The sequence below is a fragment of the Pristis pectinata genome, chromosome 11 (assembly GCF_009764475.1).
Source record: "Pristis pectinata isolate sPriPec2 chromosome 11, sPriPec2.1.pri, whole genome shotgun sequence".
Taxonomy (NCBI): domain Eukaryota; kingdom Metazoa; phylum Chordata; class Chondrichthyes; order Rhinopristiformes; family Pristidae; genus Pristis; species Pristis pectinata.
Window position 1 is genome coordinate 17,805,317 of NC_067415.1, and position 14,256 is coordinate 17,819,572.

At 38.7% G+C, this 14,256-nt stretch overlaps 1 protein-coding gene across 4 annotated transcripts in view; it reads left to right on the forward strand.

Annotated features, from left to right (window-relative positions):
- The window catches only part of rab6a (RAB6A, member RAS oncogene family), an 83,525-nt gene that overhangs the window by 29,609 nt on the left and 39,660 nt on the right, over positions 1 to 14,256 (forward strand). For all 4 annotated transcript variants that reach the window (XM_052025988.1, XM_052025989.1, XM_052025986.1 and 1 more), the window contains exon 2: positions 2,078 to 2,136. In XM_052025988.1, the coding sequence (XP_051881948.1) occupies positions 2,078 to 2,136 (59 nt within the window). The remainder of the gene's footprint in view (positions 1 to 2,077; positions 2,137 to 14,256) is intronic.

Here is a 14,256-nt window from a genome sequence, read left to right on the forward strand (position 1 = left end):
GGAATCTTAGACTTAAGTGCAGAAATTTCTGTGTAGCAATTAACTCAGCACTCTTTAATATTTCAACCATTTCTGCAGTGTTATCTGTCTACACAGGATTTTGCTATTTTGAATATGTTTCAACATTTTGATTTAATGACTTGTATATAAATTAAATTGCAAATAAAATGGTTTTGAATGTTTGTCATGGCACAGAGGAATTTTTATGCAGATAAGAAAATTATAACAATGGAGTCACCTGCAGAGAAAAAGGGGGGTGGGGTCATTCTCAGAAAATGTTTTCATTCCTGACTGCAAATTTGTAGGGATTTTTGTAATCTGGATTGCTCAAAAGCTGCTCCAAGCAAAAAGAAACAGTTTTCCACAGATTCCTATGCATTTTCCAATTGTATTAAAACAAGGTTAGGCTACTTAGCTCCCCAAGGCTATTTAGCCATTCAGTGAGATCCTGGTAGATCTGTGACATAACTGTTATGCTCTTGCATTGATTCCTCCCTTGATTTTGGCAGCAAGAAATGCCTTCCTTAGTTTAAAATTAGCAAATTACCTATCAATAGAAGCTCTTTGTAGGATTCCCAATCCTATATTGGTACCTTGCTTAGCACTCAGGATGCATTTCCTGGAATAAGAGAGCTAATGGAATTGATGTTAAAAGGTGTCATTATAACATGTGCCTCCAATGCTTTGCAGCAATTAATTGCCATAACTTGGTGTGGAGAGACTGCCTATGAGGGCTGGTGTTGGATGAGCCATGCACCCAGTAAGTGCCAAGATTCGTGGTTCAGGGCTGCATTGTTCCTTCATGACAGATTGTCCAGATCCCGTGGTCTCTCATCACCCCATGGGAGGTGATGGCAGCAGACGTTTTTCCCCTGGCCCAGAGATTTCTCTGTTAACAAGCCCAAAAGCCAATAACCACTGAAGTTGTTACCATGGAAATCTCTGGGCTGGGGAGAGCTGTGTAGTGGGAGGGGAAGACTGCAAATTCCATTAGATCCAATAGATGATAAGTGAGGTTGTAGGATCTGGGTAGTTTCCTTAAACAAAGGGAGCAGCTGCTGCCAATCCCCAGCAAATGGCCTGTATTCACCATACTGGACAGGGTGCAGCCCTGAGCCCCACAATGCTTGTCCAACGTTGGTATTCACTAGCAGCCTCTCCACACCAAGGTATGAGTGATTCATTGCTTCAGGATTGCTAGCAGAAGACCAAGGTTCATATCTTTGGTCCTGGATTGGAAGGTCACCCTAGAAGTTTAAATGTTTTCCTTGTGTGCAACTGAAGCATTTTCATAATCTATGGCAAGATTTTCATCCTGGAATCTCCCACTGGATTTCATTCCAAACCCCAAAGTTAAATATGGATGGTCCATTGTGTCACTCGAATCTCCAAATTTCTTAGTAAAGATAACGTTTCTATAATCGTGTCTTAACATCAGATGGTTATTACATAGTAATGGGTATACAGCTTCTGCATGTATTTTATTGCCTATCATGTATTTAATGAAAAACAGTCAGATGACTACCACCTTGGCAGAGAACTTTATTGCTTTAAGTCAGTTCTTGTTTTGAAGGAAATGTGTGAGAAGTTGCTAGAGTTCTGACTATTAAACCTTGCCTATGACCTTTTTAGCAGTGCCATATGATAAGTAGTCCATACTCGGGTTCTGTTCCAAAAGTGCATTTAAGGTTAGGTTAAAATAATTGCACTTTATTTGTATCTGTTCTCAATCTGAAGCGTTTGAACAAATATAAACTGAATTGTATATATACACTTTCAATTTAATAATTTTTCAATTTATTAGAAAGTACTTTTTGAAGGTATGTACATTGATTTAAATGAACAAGAATTTTTGTGATGTGCAGGAAATAAAGCTAAAGTGTAATTTGATTTTGTTTCAGTCTTGGGTTTCTAATCCTTTTAAACCAGTGGTATCTCTTAATATTTTCTAAATATTTTTGTTGCTTCATTGATCATTCACAGAGCATCCATTGCGAAGAATGTATTAGTGCCTTTATTTTATGCCTTGTATGGTGTGTTTGGAATAAATTTATAAATTGTACTTTTTCTTTTTCAGTTGGGAAGACATCATTGATAACTAGGTTCATGTATGACAGCTTTGACAACACTTATCAGGTAAAGGCTTAATTGGTGCAAGCATTTCTCATCTTAAAATTTGAATATTTCGATAGTATAACAATGATTTTGCTCCCTTGAACAATGATTTCTACCAGATGTCTGAGAATGACCTGGGTTTGATCTTAATTATGAGGGTGGCATAATATCAGAACAAAATGCTGTTGCCTCAGAGCTCCAGTGACCTGGGTTCAATCATGTCTGTTTAGAGTTTGCATATTCTCCTGTTACTATTTGGGTTTCCATGGGGTGTTCCAGTTTCCTCCTACATCGCAAAGTCTTGCTGGTTGGTAGCATAATTGATTGCTGTAAATTCATCCTAGTGAAGCTGGGTGGAAGGATAATTGGAATGATGCTAAGGAGCATGTAAGAGAGAATCAGTTACCAAGAAATAAATAGGGAATGGGATTGATGGGGTTGCTCTGAGAGCCAGCAGAGACTCAATAGACTGTAAACTTTCTATGATGCCTAGCAACAGTGAAGGTGGAGCAACCAAAACCACAATTTTCTAGATGATGAATTTGAATAAGGCTTCAATAAATCAGATTAATAACGTAAGTGTGATACAGTCTGAACATTAGAAATATCAAAGAGGAAGTAAATAAGGGCATAGGGAATACAAGTAGAATGGTGGTTAACAGAAAGGGAATCAAAAGGCCATATATGTGGTGAAGTTGGGTGAATTAAGGTGGCAAAGGAGATTTCTTGTGTAGGCAAAGAGCACCATAAGAGGTGCTAAATAACCTTTTGAGGAAGATGCTGTTGTTAAATTGATAGTAAAAGAGGAGGTAGCTGAGACACTGGGTAGGCCAAAAATTCATGGAGGAGATTCTAGGAAGATTGGCTGTTTTTAAGGTAGGTTTATTACCAGGTGTGGGTGGCATTAAGCAAGTATTGAAGTGGCAGAGTACTGACTATAATCTTCCAATCCTCTTTTACCGGAGATTTGGGTCGTAGATTGGAGAAACTTGTTTTCCTGAGGAGTTAATTGATAGCTGTTCAGTCATTAAGTTGTTGAAGAGGGATGGGGGGGAAAGGAAACGAAGAGTGGAAAATAATTTGAATAAAGGCAAACTTTTCCATGGAAATGGTCAAAGTTCTGAGACGGTAGGTGTGAAAGCAAAAGAATTGAGGCTGACATGGAATACTCCTTTTCCATGCACTGGGCAGTCATTATTTAAAATTCTCTGCCAAAAGGGAAATGCAGCTTTCTAAAAGGAAGTTGAGAAATAACCAAGGGGGAAGGAAAACTGTAATGATAAAGTCAGAATGGGACTGGATTGCACAGATAGGTCAGCGTTCCATGTTGTAACAATCCTGATTTGCACCTCTAATTAGCTTTGTAGTTGTACTTAAATGGGCAACAGAGTGATGATGCTTTTGGACAAGTATCAATCTATCTCTATTTATTAACCACCCTCATGATTGACTGGCTTTCAGAGCATTTGAAGCCCATAGTTGTGAATGTTTTAGCTTGATGGTTAACTGATTCTTTGCATGGTTTTTAAAATTTGATATTTTATGTATGCTTAATGTTTAGATGCTACAAAGAATTTATTGATGTACATTAGAAAGAATTCTAGTGCTTTCAATGCAGATAGTTTTTCTTTTTTTTCCTCCATACACCTACAGAGGGTAGGTTCAGGAGCCTATTGACTAACTGTTCTTAGCTTTCTGAAACTAACCAAGAGCAATTTAATCTATTAATGATCATATCATTCCATTGTTTTTGTAGCGTAGACCAATGGAATGCTCTGAATTTTGCAGTGGTGTTCAGTTGACCTGCCATTGATCTGGGATTGAAAACAGCATTTGCAGACTAATGTGAATTGATGCTGTACCATGCAGTGTCTTAATCCACACTGAAGACACCGTTTGGTACTGTGTCAATCCATAATGATACTGCAAGTATGAACCCAAGTAGAATAAAAGGATCTGATATTTAAAACTTCAATTTGCATGTGAGCTTGTGCTTTCTTTTGAAGTTATCACTGTATTTTGCTATATTTTTGACTCTTTCCAACCTGGTTAACATTGTTACCCTTTTTTTTTAGCTCATTACACTTGGATGTTTCATGTTCCATTCAAATGACCCTTAATCCTTTGTTTCTCATAACTATTGGTGTTTTTGTTGCAAAGTGATGGATGGAAATGATATTTCTTTCGGGAAAAGAATCATCATATCGTTATGCAGCTTTTATTGAGTCCTGCACTATTGGCGATTTTCATATTTTATCATGCAGTTAATTAAGTGTTGTAATACGCAAATGAAGACTTGTACAATATAAAATCTCAAATCTTGGAATGAATCATTGAAATTACTTTGGTTCCTAGCGTTGCTTTTAAACAATCACAGAGATCCACCATAAGAATTTTTCAGTGATATGGTTTGAGAGGTCACAGGGAGAATATGCATATTCCACACAGACCATATCTAGGGTCAGGATTGAACATCGATGCCTGGATTGGAGGCAACAGTGCCACTCTGTGGTCTAAATACTCTGAATCACATGATGTCATTATAATATCTGGCTGATAAAATTGGCTGAGAATGGTTTATGAATGTATAAACTAAAAATGTTTAATGGGTATAAAAGTTGGTCCTTTCTATTAAATGCAAGTGAGAATTAATGGCTGTATCATCAGTTTATAATAACTCATTTCTGTGTCTAATCCATTAGGGTCAGATAACTGCTGCTTAGACTTGAGATTTCTGAATATGACCATAACCTGTGGAAATAGAAGTGAAAAGGGGTCTCTTGGAAGTACACTATAATCCCACTTAAAATGTATCTTTTATTCCTGCAATGTGAATGTTGCTAGCAAAATGGCTTTTTGTAAAAAGAAAATTAAAGTTCTGAGGATATTAAGTCAACCACATCTGATGGGTAGGAAGTGCTGGGTTTCCTTCCTGGAGGGATCTTAGTGAATTATTTAGATTTCGTATATCAATGTAGCAGCATTTATGACCATCTTTATTGAATTCTGTTTCATGGTTAAAGTGGTAGAATGTGAATTCAATCATTCTGTATCTCATTCAGTAATATAGCCCACAGTAACATTTGGGAAACTTTTCTTCCCTGAAAGGAAATTTTAAAAATTTATCTCATTGCTTTCAGCAATTGTCACAATCTGTGCTTTAGTGAGGAGGTTCCTAAGTATGAAATCAATGAATCTTTCAATCAAGAGTGTGGGTACTTATGTGGAAGTTAATGTTTCAGACTGAAGATCCTTAGTCATTTCTGACAAAAGGCTTTCAACCTAAGTCCGTTCCTCTTTCTGCAGATCCTTTCTACCTGACCTGCTCAGTGTTCACAGCATCTTCTGTTTTCATAACTGAATGCTTCATGAGTATTGGCAGAAGTTAGTTAGCTGATGCAGTCTTATGCAAAACTATTAGGGAATACATGGTTCTCTGATATCCATGTCAAAATTTTCATTTTAGTAAACAAATAGTTGTTTCTGGTTTGTCTTGGGAGACTTGCAAAAATCAAATTACTACTTGTCCTCAAAGTGAGTAGTTAAATATAATTAAACAGAGTGGAATAAAATGTTGAAACAAATACCCAGTGTTTAATGGCTGGCTAGCTCCAGGAGACATTCATTCTTTGGATGACCAAGACTTCACTCTAGCTTGTGGCTGGACCATTCCAAATAAAGACAGCATTAGCCATAGCACCTACGTATGTTGAATGAGATGGGAGAAATAGTTTTTTTATGGAATGATTTTTAAGAAAAATGAAGAGAATGATGTAGGAATTGGACTTTGTTTTCAGATAAATTAGCTAGGGCTAGTTGTATTACTTTTCATAATTTTAGTTTAAGATGTGTTTAGAATGGATAACATCATAGAAGTTGAAAACCAGTAAATAGATTCTACATCAAGTAAAAAATCATTACCTGGATTGCAGTAATTACATTTGTATTAAGGCTTGTACAAGATGGAATCTGAAATAAAAACAATGCTAGAAACACTCAGCAATTCAGTCAATGTCTGTGGATAGTGAAACCTTACTATATCAAGTGAAGACCCTTCTTCAGATGCTGCCTGACCAACTGAATGTTTCCTGCATTTTATTTTTTTTGGATTTCCATCATTTGCATTTTTAAAACATTTTCAATTACTGTTTCAAAAATGTGCTTAATTCTGTCAGTTGATAGTTTTTGTTTTGTTGTATACTAAAACCATCAATTTATTCAACTAATTTTTGTCCATTTGTAGTTTGCAGTTTAGAAAGCAGAGGTGGAAGTACCTCAATTGTGTGTGTTTAAAAAAAAATGCTTTGTTCAGGCTAGTATATGGATAACAAAGATTTAAGTAATCTCACATCACACAAGGTTCAAGCTGAAATTTAAGATAGTACATCTGAACAACAATGGAACTGATTTTCTAGAAGTCTGAATGAAAATGTGAACCCTTCACCTGTTAAGCTTCAATTTTTGGTGTACATTTCAATTCCAGTTTATTTGACAAGAAACCTAAATACATAAAATGGAATACTTAGCGCTAAGTTGCTATTTATACTATTTATCTAGATAGATTTACAATTTAGGGAATGCCTAAATATTATTGTGCAGAAACAGCATGCAATTCCAGCTATAATATCATGGTTCAGATCACTAAACTATTTTAGTGACCAGTATTAAATAATACAGGACATAAAGCTTTTATTGGCCATCATCATTCCAAAGGCCCCATAGCAAGGACTTGAGACTTGCTTTTGTTTTAGGTTGTGTATGGTTGAGAAATATGATGTGGTCTGTTAGACATTATGTAGGGTTGAAGATAATATGGTGATTTATAGTTTCATCTGGTTACTTCATTGCCAGAGATTCTCTGTGAACCTTACTGTTGATTAAGAGAATAAACCTGTGAATTTGTAACAATTTTCTATATTCACATCTTTGCTACCAGACATAGATGTGCATGTGTTATGTTGTAGAGAACTGTTAAACTTAAGAATGGAATAGCAGAATGGAAGATATTTCTCCTCCCCTGTCTTGAATGGCTGAATCCATATTTTGAGATCGACACTGGTTATGGATACCCTAACCAAGGGAAATAATCTGCATCTGCTTGTCAAGCGACTTAAGAATTTTGTATGTTTCAATGGGGTCGTCTCTCACTTCTATAAACTCAGGAGTATAACCCAAGTTTGCTTAACCTCTGTTCATGATAAACCTGTCATGGAAACAATATGCAGAACCTTTGCACTCCCTGGTCAGACCCCACTTGGAGTACTGTGCTCAGTTCTGGTCGCCTCACTACAGGAAGGATGTGGAAACCATAGGGTGCAGAGGAGATTTACGAGGATGTTGCCTGGATTGGGGAGCATGCTTTATGAAAACAGGTTGAGTGAACTCGACCTCTTTTCTCTTTGGAGTGACAGATGATGAGAGGTGACCTGATAGAGGTGTATAAGATGATGAGAGGCATTGATCGTGTGGATAGTCAGAGGCTTTTTCCCAGGGCTGAAATGGTTGCCGCAAGAGGGCACAGGTTTAAGGTGTTGGGGAGTAGGTACAGAGGAGATGTCAGGGGTAAGTTTTTTTTTACTTGGAGAGTGGTGAGTGCATGGAATGGGCTGCCGGCAATGGTGGTGGAGGCGGATACGATAGGGTCTTTTAAGAGACTTTTGGATAGGTACATGGAGCTGAGTAAAATAGAGGTCTATGGGTAAGCCTAGTAATCCCTAAGGTAGGGACATGTTTGGCACAACTCTGTGGGCCGAAGGGCTTGTATGTGCTGTAAGTTTTCTGTTTCCCTCTGCAATTATATCCTTTAAGTAGGAAGACCAGCCATGTACCCAATATTCCAGAAGTAGTCTCACTAGGACTGCGCTCAAATCCTCTCGCAAAAAAGGTGATCTTACCATTTGTCCTGCTTACTGCTTGCTGTACCTGTATGTTAACTTCCAATGATTCATGTAGGACATCCAGGTCTCTCTGGTCACTGGCACCCTTCAAACTCATCATTTTTTTTTAAAAAGAGGAACTTGGTTTCTATTTTTTCTTCCATTTTATTCCATCTGCTTTGGCCTTGCCATTTACTTACCTGCCTACATCTCCTGAAGCCGTTCTCTCTTTCTGACAGCTCATACTGCTATCCAGTATTGTATCATAAACAAACCTGGAAATTGTACTTAATCCCCATATTCAAATCATTTATACAAGTGAACAGCTGGGACTCCAGCACTGGTGTCTGTTGTACCCCACTAGTCACAGCATCCCAAGCAAAAATGTCCTACTTTCTGTCAGTTAACCAATCCTCAGTCCATGCCAGTATACTACTTCCAAAACTGTGCATTGTAATTTTCAAGAGCAATTATTCCATGGCACCCTTTTTTAAACAAAGGCCACCTGAAAATCCTAAAAAAAAACAAATCTGAAAAAATCATGTGAAACATGATTTTCTTTTCATAAATCCGTGTCAGCTCTTTCTGATTCTGTTGTCATTTTCTAAGAACCCTATTGCCACTTCTAGGTTCCAGCACTTTTCCTACTACTGATGGTAGGTTCACTAGTCTATAGCTCTTTGTTTTCCCTCTCTCTCCCTCTTCTTAAGAAGTGGGGGTCATTTTTATTTGCTACCTCCTAATCCATAGGAACTGTTCTAGAACTTATGGAATTTTGGAAAATACTCATCTCCTTCAAAATCCCAAATACTGGGGATTTATTGTCTTCTGCAATACTAGTTTTTCTTAAACTAATGCTAATTTATTTGGACTCATTCACAAATGTAAGGCATTTCTGCATTGAAGCTCCACTTTTATTCAAGGGAAAATAAAAAGTTCCACAGGCACCTGAAGGCAATAGTCCAGCAGAAAACCTGTGACCTAAGAACAGAACATTAACTGTTTCACTTCCCATGATGAAACCTAACATGCTGAGTGTGTCCAGTATTTTCTCCTTTTATTTAAGGAGGTGGATCTAATTGGTAACTACAAAGGGATCTGCTTGCTACCTGCTACAAGGAAAGTCATTACCAGGGTTCTCCTCAACTGCCTCTTCCCAATGACTTAGGAGCTGCTCCTGAATCATTGTTGCCTGTGCCCATCTAGGGGCACGATGGACATGCATTCACAGTTCAGTTGGCTTGGATGAGTTGGGCTGAAGGGCCTTGTTTCAATGCTGTACAATTCTATCAACTCTCAACTCAAAGAAAAATGCAGGAAGCTGCACCAGCAACTAAAATGTCCTCCCTCAACTTCAGTTAAGCCTTTGACTCAAGGTGGCTGCCCAGAGAAATTCATCGCCATCTTGTTTTTTTACTTCATGACAGCGTGCAAGGTATGATACTAACCTGTGGGTCCACAACAGAACTGTCCTCAGTGTAGATTGGTGTCAAACAAGGCTGCACCTTTGTCCCAACCTTTTTCTCAATCTTAACATAGAACAATACAGCACAGGAACAGGCCCTTTGGCCCAAGATGTCTGTACCAACCATGATGCCAATTTAAACTAATCTCATCTCCTTGCTCATGGTCTATATCCCTCCATCCCCTACCTGTTCATGTGCCTATCTAAATACCTCTTAAACCATGTTCCAGACACCTACCACTGTGTGTGTGTGTGTGTCTATATATGGAAAAAAAACACACTTGCCTTTCAAATCTCCTTTAAACTTCCCCATCTCACCTGAAACCTATGTCCAATGGCATTCAACATTTCCATTCTGGGGGGAAAAAATCTGACCCTCTACCCTATCTATGTGTCTCGTAATTTTATATACTTCTATTATCTGCTCCGATCGATCCACTTAACTGCATCGTGATCTCCCACATCTCATTGGAGGAGCGCCATTAAAAACCAGTGGACTAAAAATGAAAATTCTTACCTTGCCTTAGCCTAATGCTGCTTGGCCTCTTCAGCAAGGCTCAGTACTTACAAGACCATAAGATATAGGAGCAGCATTTGGCCCATTGAGTCTGCTCCATCATTTAATCGAGGCTGATTTTTTTTCAACCCCATTCTCCTGCCTTCTCCCGTAATCCTTATCAATCAAGAACCTATCAATCTTTGCCTTGTACACCCGATGAAATGGCCTGCACAGCCCTCCCTAGCAATGAATTCCACAGATTCACCACCCTCTGGCTGAAGAAATTCTTCCTCATCTCAGTTTTAAAGGGGTATCTCTTTATTCTGAGGCTGTGCCCTCGGATTCTAGACTCTCTTGCTAATGGAAACGTTCTCTCCATGTCCACTCTATCTAGGCCTTTCAGTATTTGGTAGGTTTCAATGAGATCCACCCCCGAATCCTTCTGAACTCCATTGCGTACAGGCCCAGAGCCATCAAATGCTCCTCATACTTTAAGCCTTTCATTCCCGGGATCATTCTTGTGAACCTCCTCTGGAGCCTCTCCAGGTCCCGCATGTCTTTCCTTTGACATGGGGCCCAAAATTGCTCTCAGTATTGCAAATGTGGTCTGATAACACCTTATAAAGCTTCAGCAGTACATCCTTGCTTTTATATTCTAGTCCTCTCAAAATGAATGCTAATATTTCCTTCCTTACTACTGACTCAACCTGACTCCCCAAGAACCTTTGCACCTCCAATATCTGAATTCACTCTCAAAATAGTATACACCTTTATGCTTCCTACCGGAGTGCATAACCCCACACTTCCCTATGCTGTATTCCAAAGCATGCACTCTGACCTCAACAACAGAACTTTGACTCAAGGCAGCTCTTCTCAAAATGGCTGTTTTGCAAGACCATGCCTCCCTTTAATTCGATACTTGGCCTCTTGGTTCCAAAACAAACAGATGCTCACCTCTAACTGCCTTTTTCAATGGTCACTGCTCCTCCTCTAGGCTTCTTTGTACCAAAACAAACAGTTGCTTACCTCAAACTTGCTTTTTGTTGGAGGTGAAGGCAACATCTTGCCATGATGTTGCCTTCACCTCCAACAAACTTCCTGTGGGAATGGAGCTAATCTTGAGAACTAATGGGAAGCTGTTCAACCTACAGCGACTACACTTTAGAACCCAGTCACCCAAACTCGGTAGTCTAGCTTCAGTGTGCTGATCACACTTTAATTCCAGCATGCTCAGCAGCTGAGCTCCAAGATTGCTGACTTGTTCACAGAAGCGCACCAGAAAATGTGCCTTCCATTCAACGTCTGCCAGAACAATGTGATCTACTAACCTGCCCTCCAACAATAAAGGTTCATGATGAGACCCTAAAAACATGCACCATTTCCCAAGTCTTGTGAGCCACCTCTCAGTGAAGGCAGATATTGATGAAATTCTGCATGGCCTTTAATTGAGAAAAAGGATATTTGAAATCAAGACCTCAGACCTAGCACAAAATTTGTGGTCCATTAGGCAGCAGTGATCCTTGCCCTCTGTTTTTGAAACCTACATTACTTATAGTTGGCATGTCAAGGCAGTGGAAAAATAAGAGTTACGGTGTCTGTGCAAAATCCTGTTAATTTGCTGTAAGCATAAATGAACTAAGGTAGGTGTCCTCTTCCAGGCCAACATCCCCAGCAGAGAATCCTTTGTTTTAGTCTGTTGGACAGGTCACTTCATTTGCATGTCTAATACCAGACTCCTGAAACTGACACTCTATTTTGAGTTCTGTCACAAACCAGCAACAAAAGAAACACACTGAGCATGATTCAGTGTTTAAAAACTATTTTATTAATCACTACTTATGATAATACGTAAAATAAAAGTAAAAATGTTAGTATGTTAGAATTCAAGAATGTTAAACCTCGAACGTTAACCCCAAAACTAAACTCTTCGTGTGTGTGTGTGTGACAAAGTCCAAAACTCCCAGTTCCTGAATGGTTCTTAAAGTTCAGTTCCGCAAGCCATAAGGTGAAACATGAGCAAGGGCTTCTTCAACAACCACCGTTGTCTGAAGATAAGATGTAGATGTAGAAAAACAGAGAGAGAGTACATACGAAATCCAAATGTTCCACGATGGAACCCAAACGACACTTCAGTGTTTACTCGGTAGTGACTTCCTCACCCCGAAAAGCATCCGAACCGTGGTCGTCCACACACAAATACCTGTTTCCTTCTACAGGTCAGCAACAAAGTGAACTCCACCGGATTACTTCCAACTTCCATACATGGATTTCTATGGCAAACACAGTTATTGTTTCTCATCCATCGATAGAGAAAACAAGCAGGCTGGTGTCTCTCTCCCTTCTCTCTCTCTCTCTCTTTCTTCTGACTTCTTCAACAACGTCATTACGTCCTTTATCTTCTATTGACGTAAGCACGCCCCACACACACACACACACACACACACACACACACACACACACACTCTCTATCTTAAAGGGACTTTCACTGAGTCCGTAACACCTCCCACCTAAAAAAAAATTTTCCCAAGAAAATTTTAACCGCGCATACAGTTAGTAATGTTAATAATTATCATGCTACACAACTACAGACTATCAGATTAGTACAGATACATGTTTCCCATTTAACATCGAGAAAGACAATCAGCAATCACATTATCTTTGCCTTTAATGTGAGTTATCATGAGATCAAACTCTTGCAAAATTAAACTCCAGTTTAACAGCCTTCTGTTCTTGTTTTTGACTCGGCTCAGAAACACCAATGGGTTATGATCTGTATACACAGTCAATGGTTTCTGAGCGGTGCAAACATATACACTGAAATGTTGCAAGGCTAAAACAAGCGACAGTAATTCTTTCTCTATGGTGGAATAATTCTTTTGATGCTCATTAAATTTCTTTGAAAAGTAAGCTACAGGATGGTCAATATCATCAAGGTCACCCTTCTGCAACAACACAGCTCCTGCAGCTTCATCACTGGCATCTACTGCTAATGAAAATGGCTTTTCAAAGTCGGGTGTTTTGAGCACAGGATGGTAGCATAAAATGGCTTTCAGCTTCTCAAATGCTTCTTGACAAGAATCTGTCCAAACAAACTTTACTCCCTTCTTCAGAAGATTAGTTAGGGGAAGAGCAATATCAGCAAAATTTTTACAAAATTTTCGGTAATATCCAACCATTCCCAAAAATCTTCTAACAGTCCTCGTACCTGTGGGAATAGGGAACTCAGATATTGCTTGAACTTTTGCCTGAACAGGAGCTTGCTTGCCTTGACCTACAACATAACCAAGATACGTCACAGTGGCATGGCCAAATTCACTTTTAGCCAAGTTAACTGTAAGGTTAGCCTTGGAAAGTCTTTCAAACAACCTTTCTAACGCAGAGATATGATCTTCCCAAGTATCACTCCCAGTCACTAAGTCGTCAATGTAGGCATCTGTATGTTTTAACCCATGAATCGCTGAATTAATCATTCTTTGAAATGTTGCCGGAGCATTTTTCATTCCAAATGGCAAAACATTGTATTCATACAATCCAGAAGGGGTTACAAAGGCTGAAATCTCCCTTCCTCTATCTGTTAATGGAACACACCAGTACCCTTTTAATAGGTCAATCTTTGTAAGAAATTTTGCCTTTCCCACTCTGTCTATGCAATCATCCACCCTAGGAATAGGGTAAGCATCTGACTTTGTTACAGCATTCACTTTCCTGTAATCTGTGCAAAATCTAACAGTTCCACCAGGTTTAGGTACAATAACACAGGGCGAACTCCAATTTGAAGTAGAATGTCTAATAATATCATTTCCCAACATGTACTTTATTTCCTGATCAACAAGTTTACTTTTTTCCACATTCATTCGATATGGGTGTTGTTTGATTGGTTTTGCATCCCCAACATCAACATCATGGGTAATTATCGATGTTCTGTTTGGAACATCTGGGAACAGATTTTTAAATTTTAAAATTAATTCTCTCATCTGTTGTTTTTGTGAAACTTGTAAATGGTCCAACTTCGTTTCAAGGTTCTCTATGATATTTTGGTTTTTTAGTTTCGATGGAACAATATTTGGTCTAAATTGGCCTTCCTCAACATCAACATCAGGCATTCTAGAAACAACCTTTACACCATCCACCAAGGCCACAACTGAATCCCTCTCATAATAAGGTTTTAGCATATTTACATGACAGAGTTGTGTTTTCTTGCATCTATCTGGTGTTTTGATTATATATGTTAAATTAGTCACTCGAGATTCAATAACATAGGGTCCAGAAAAACGAGATTGCAAGGGATTATTTTGGCTAGG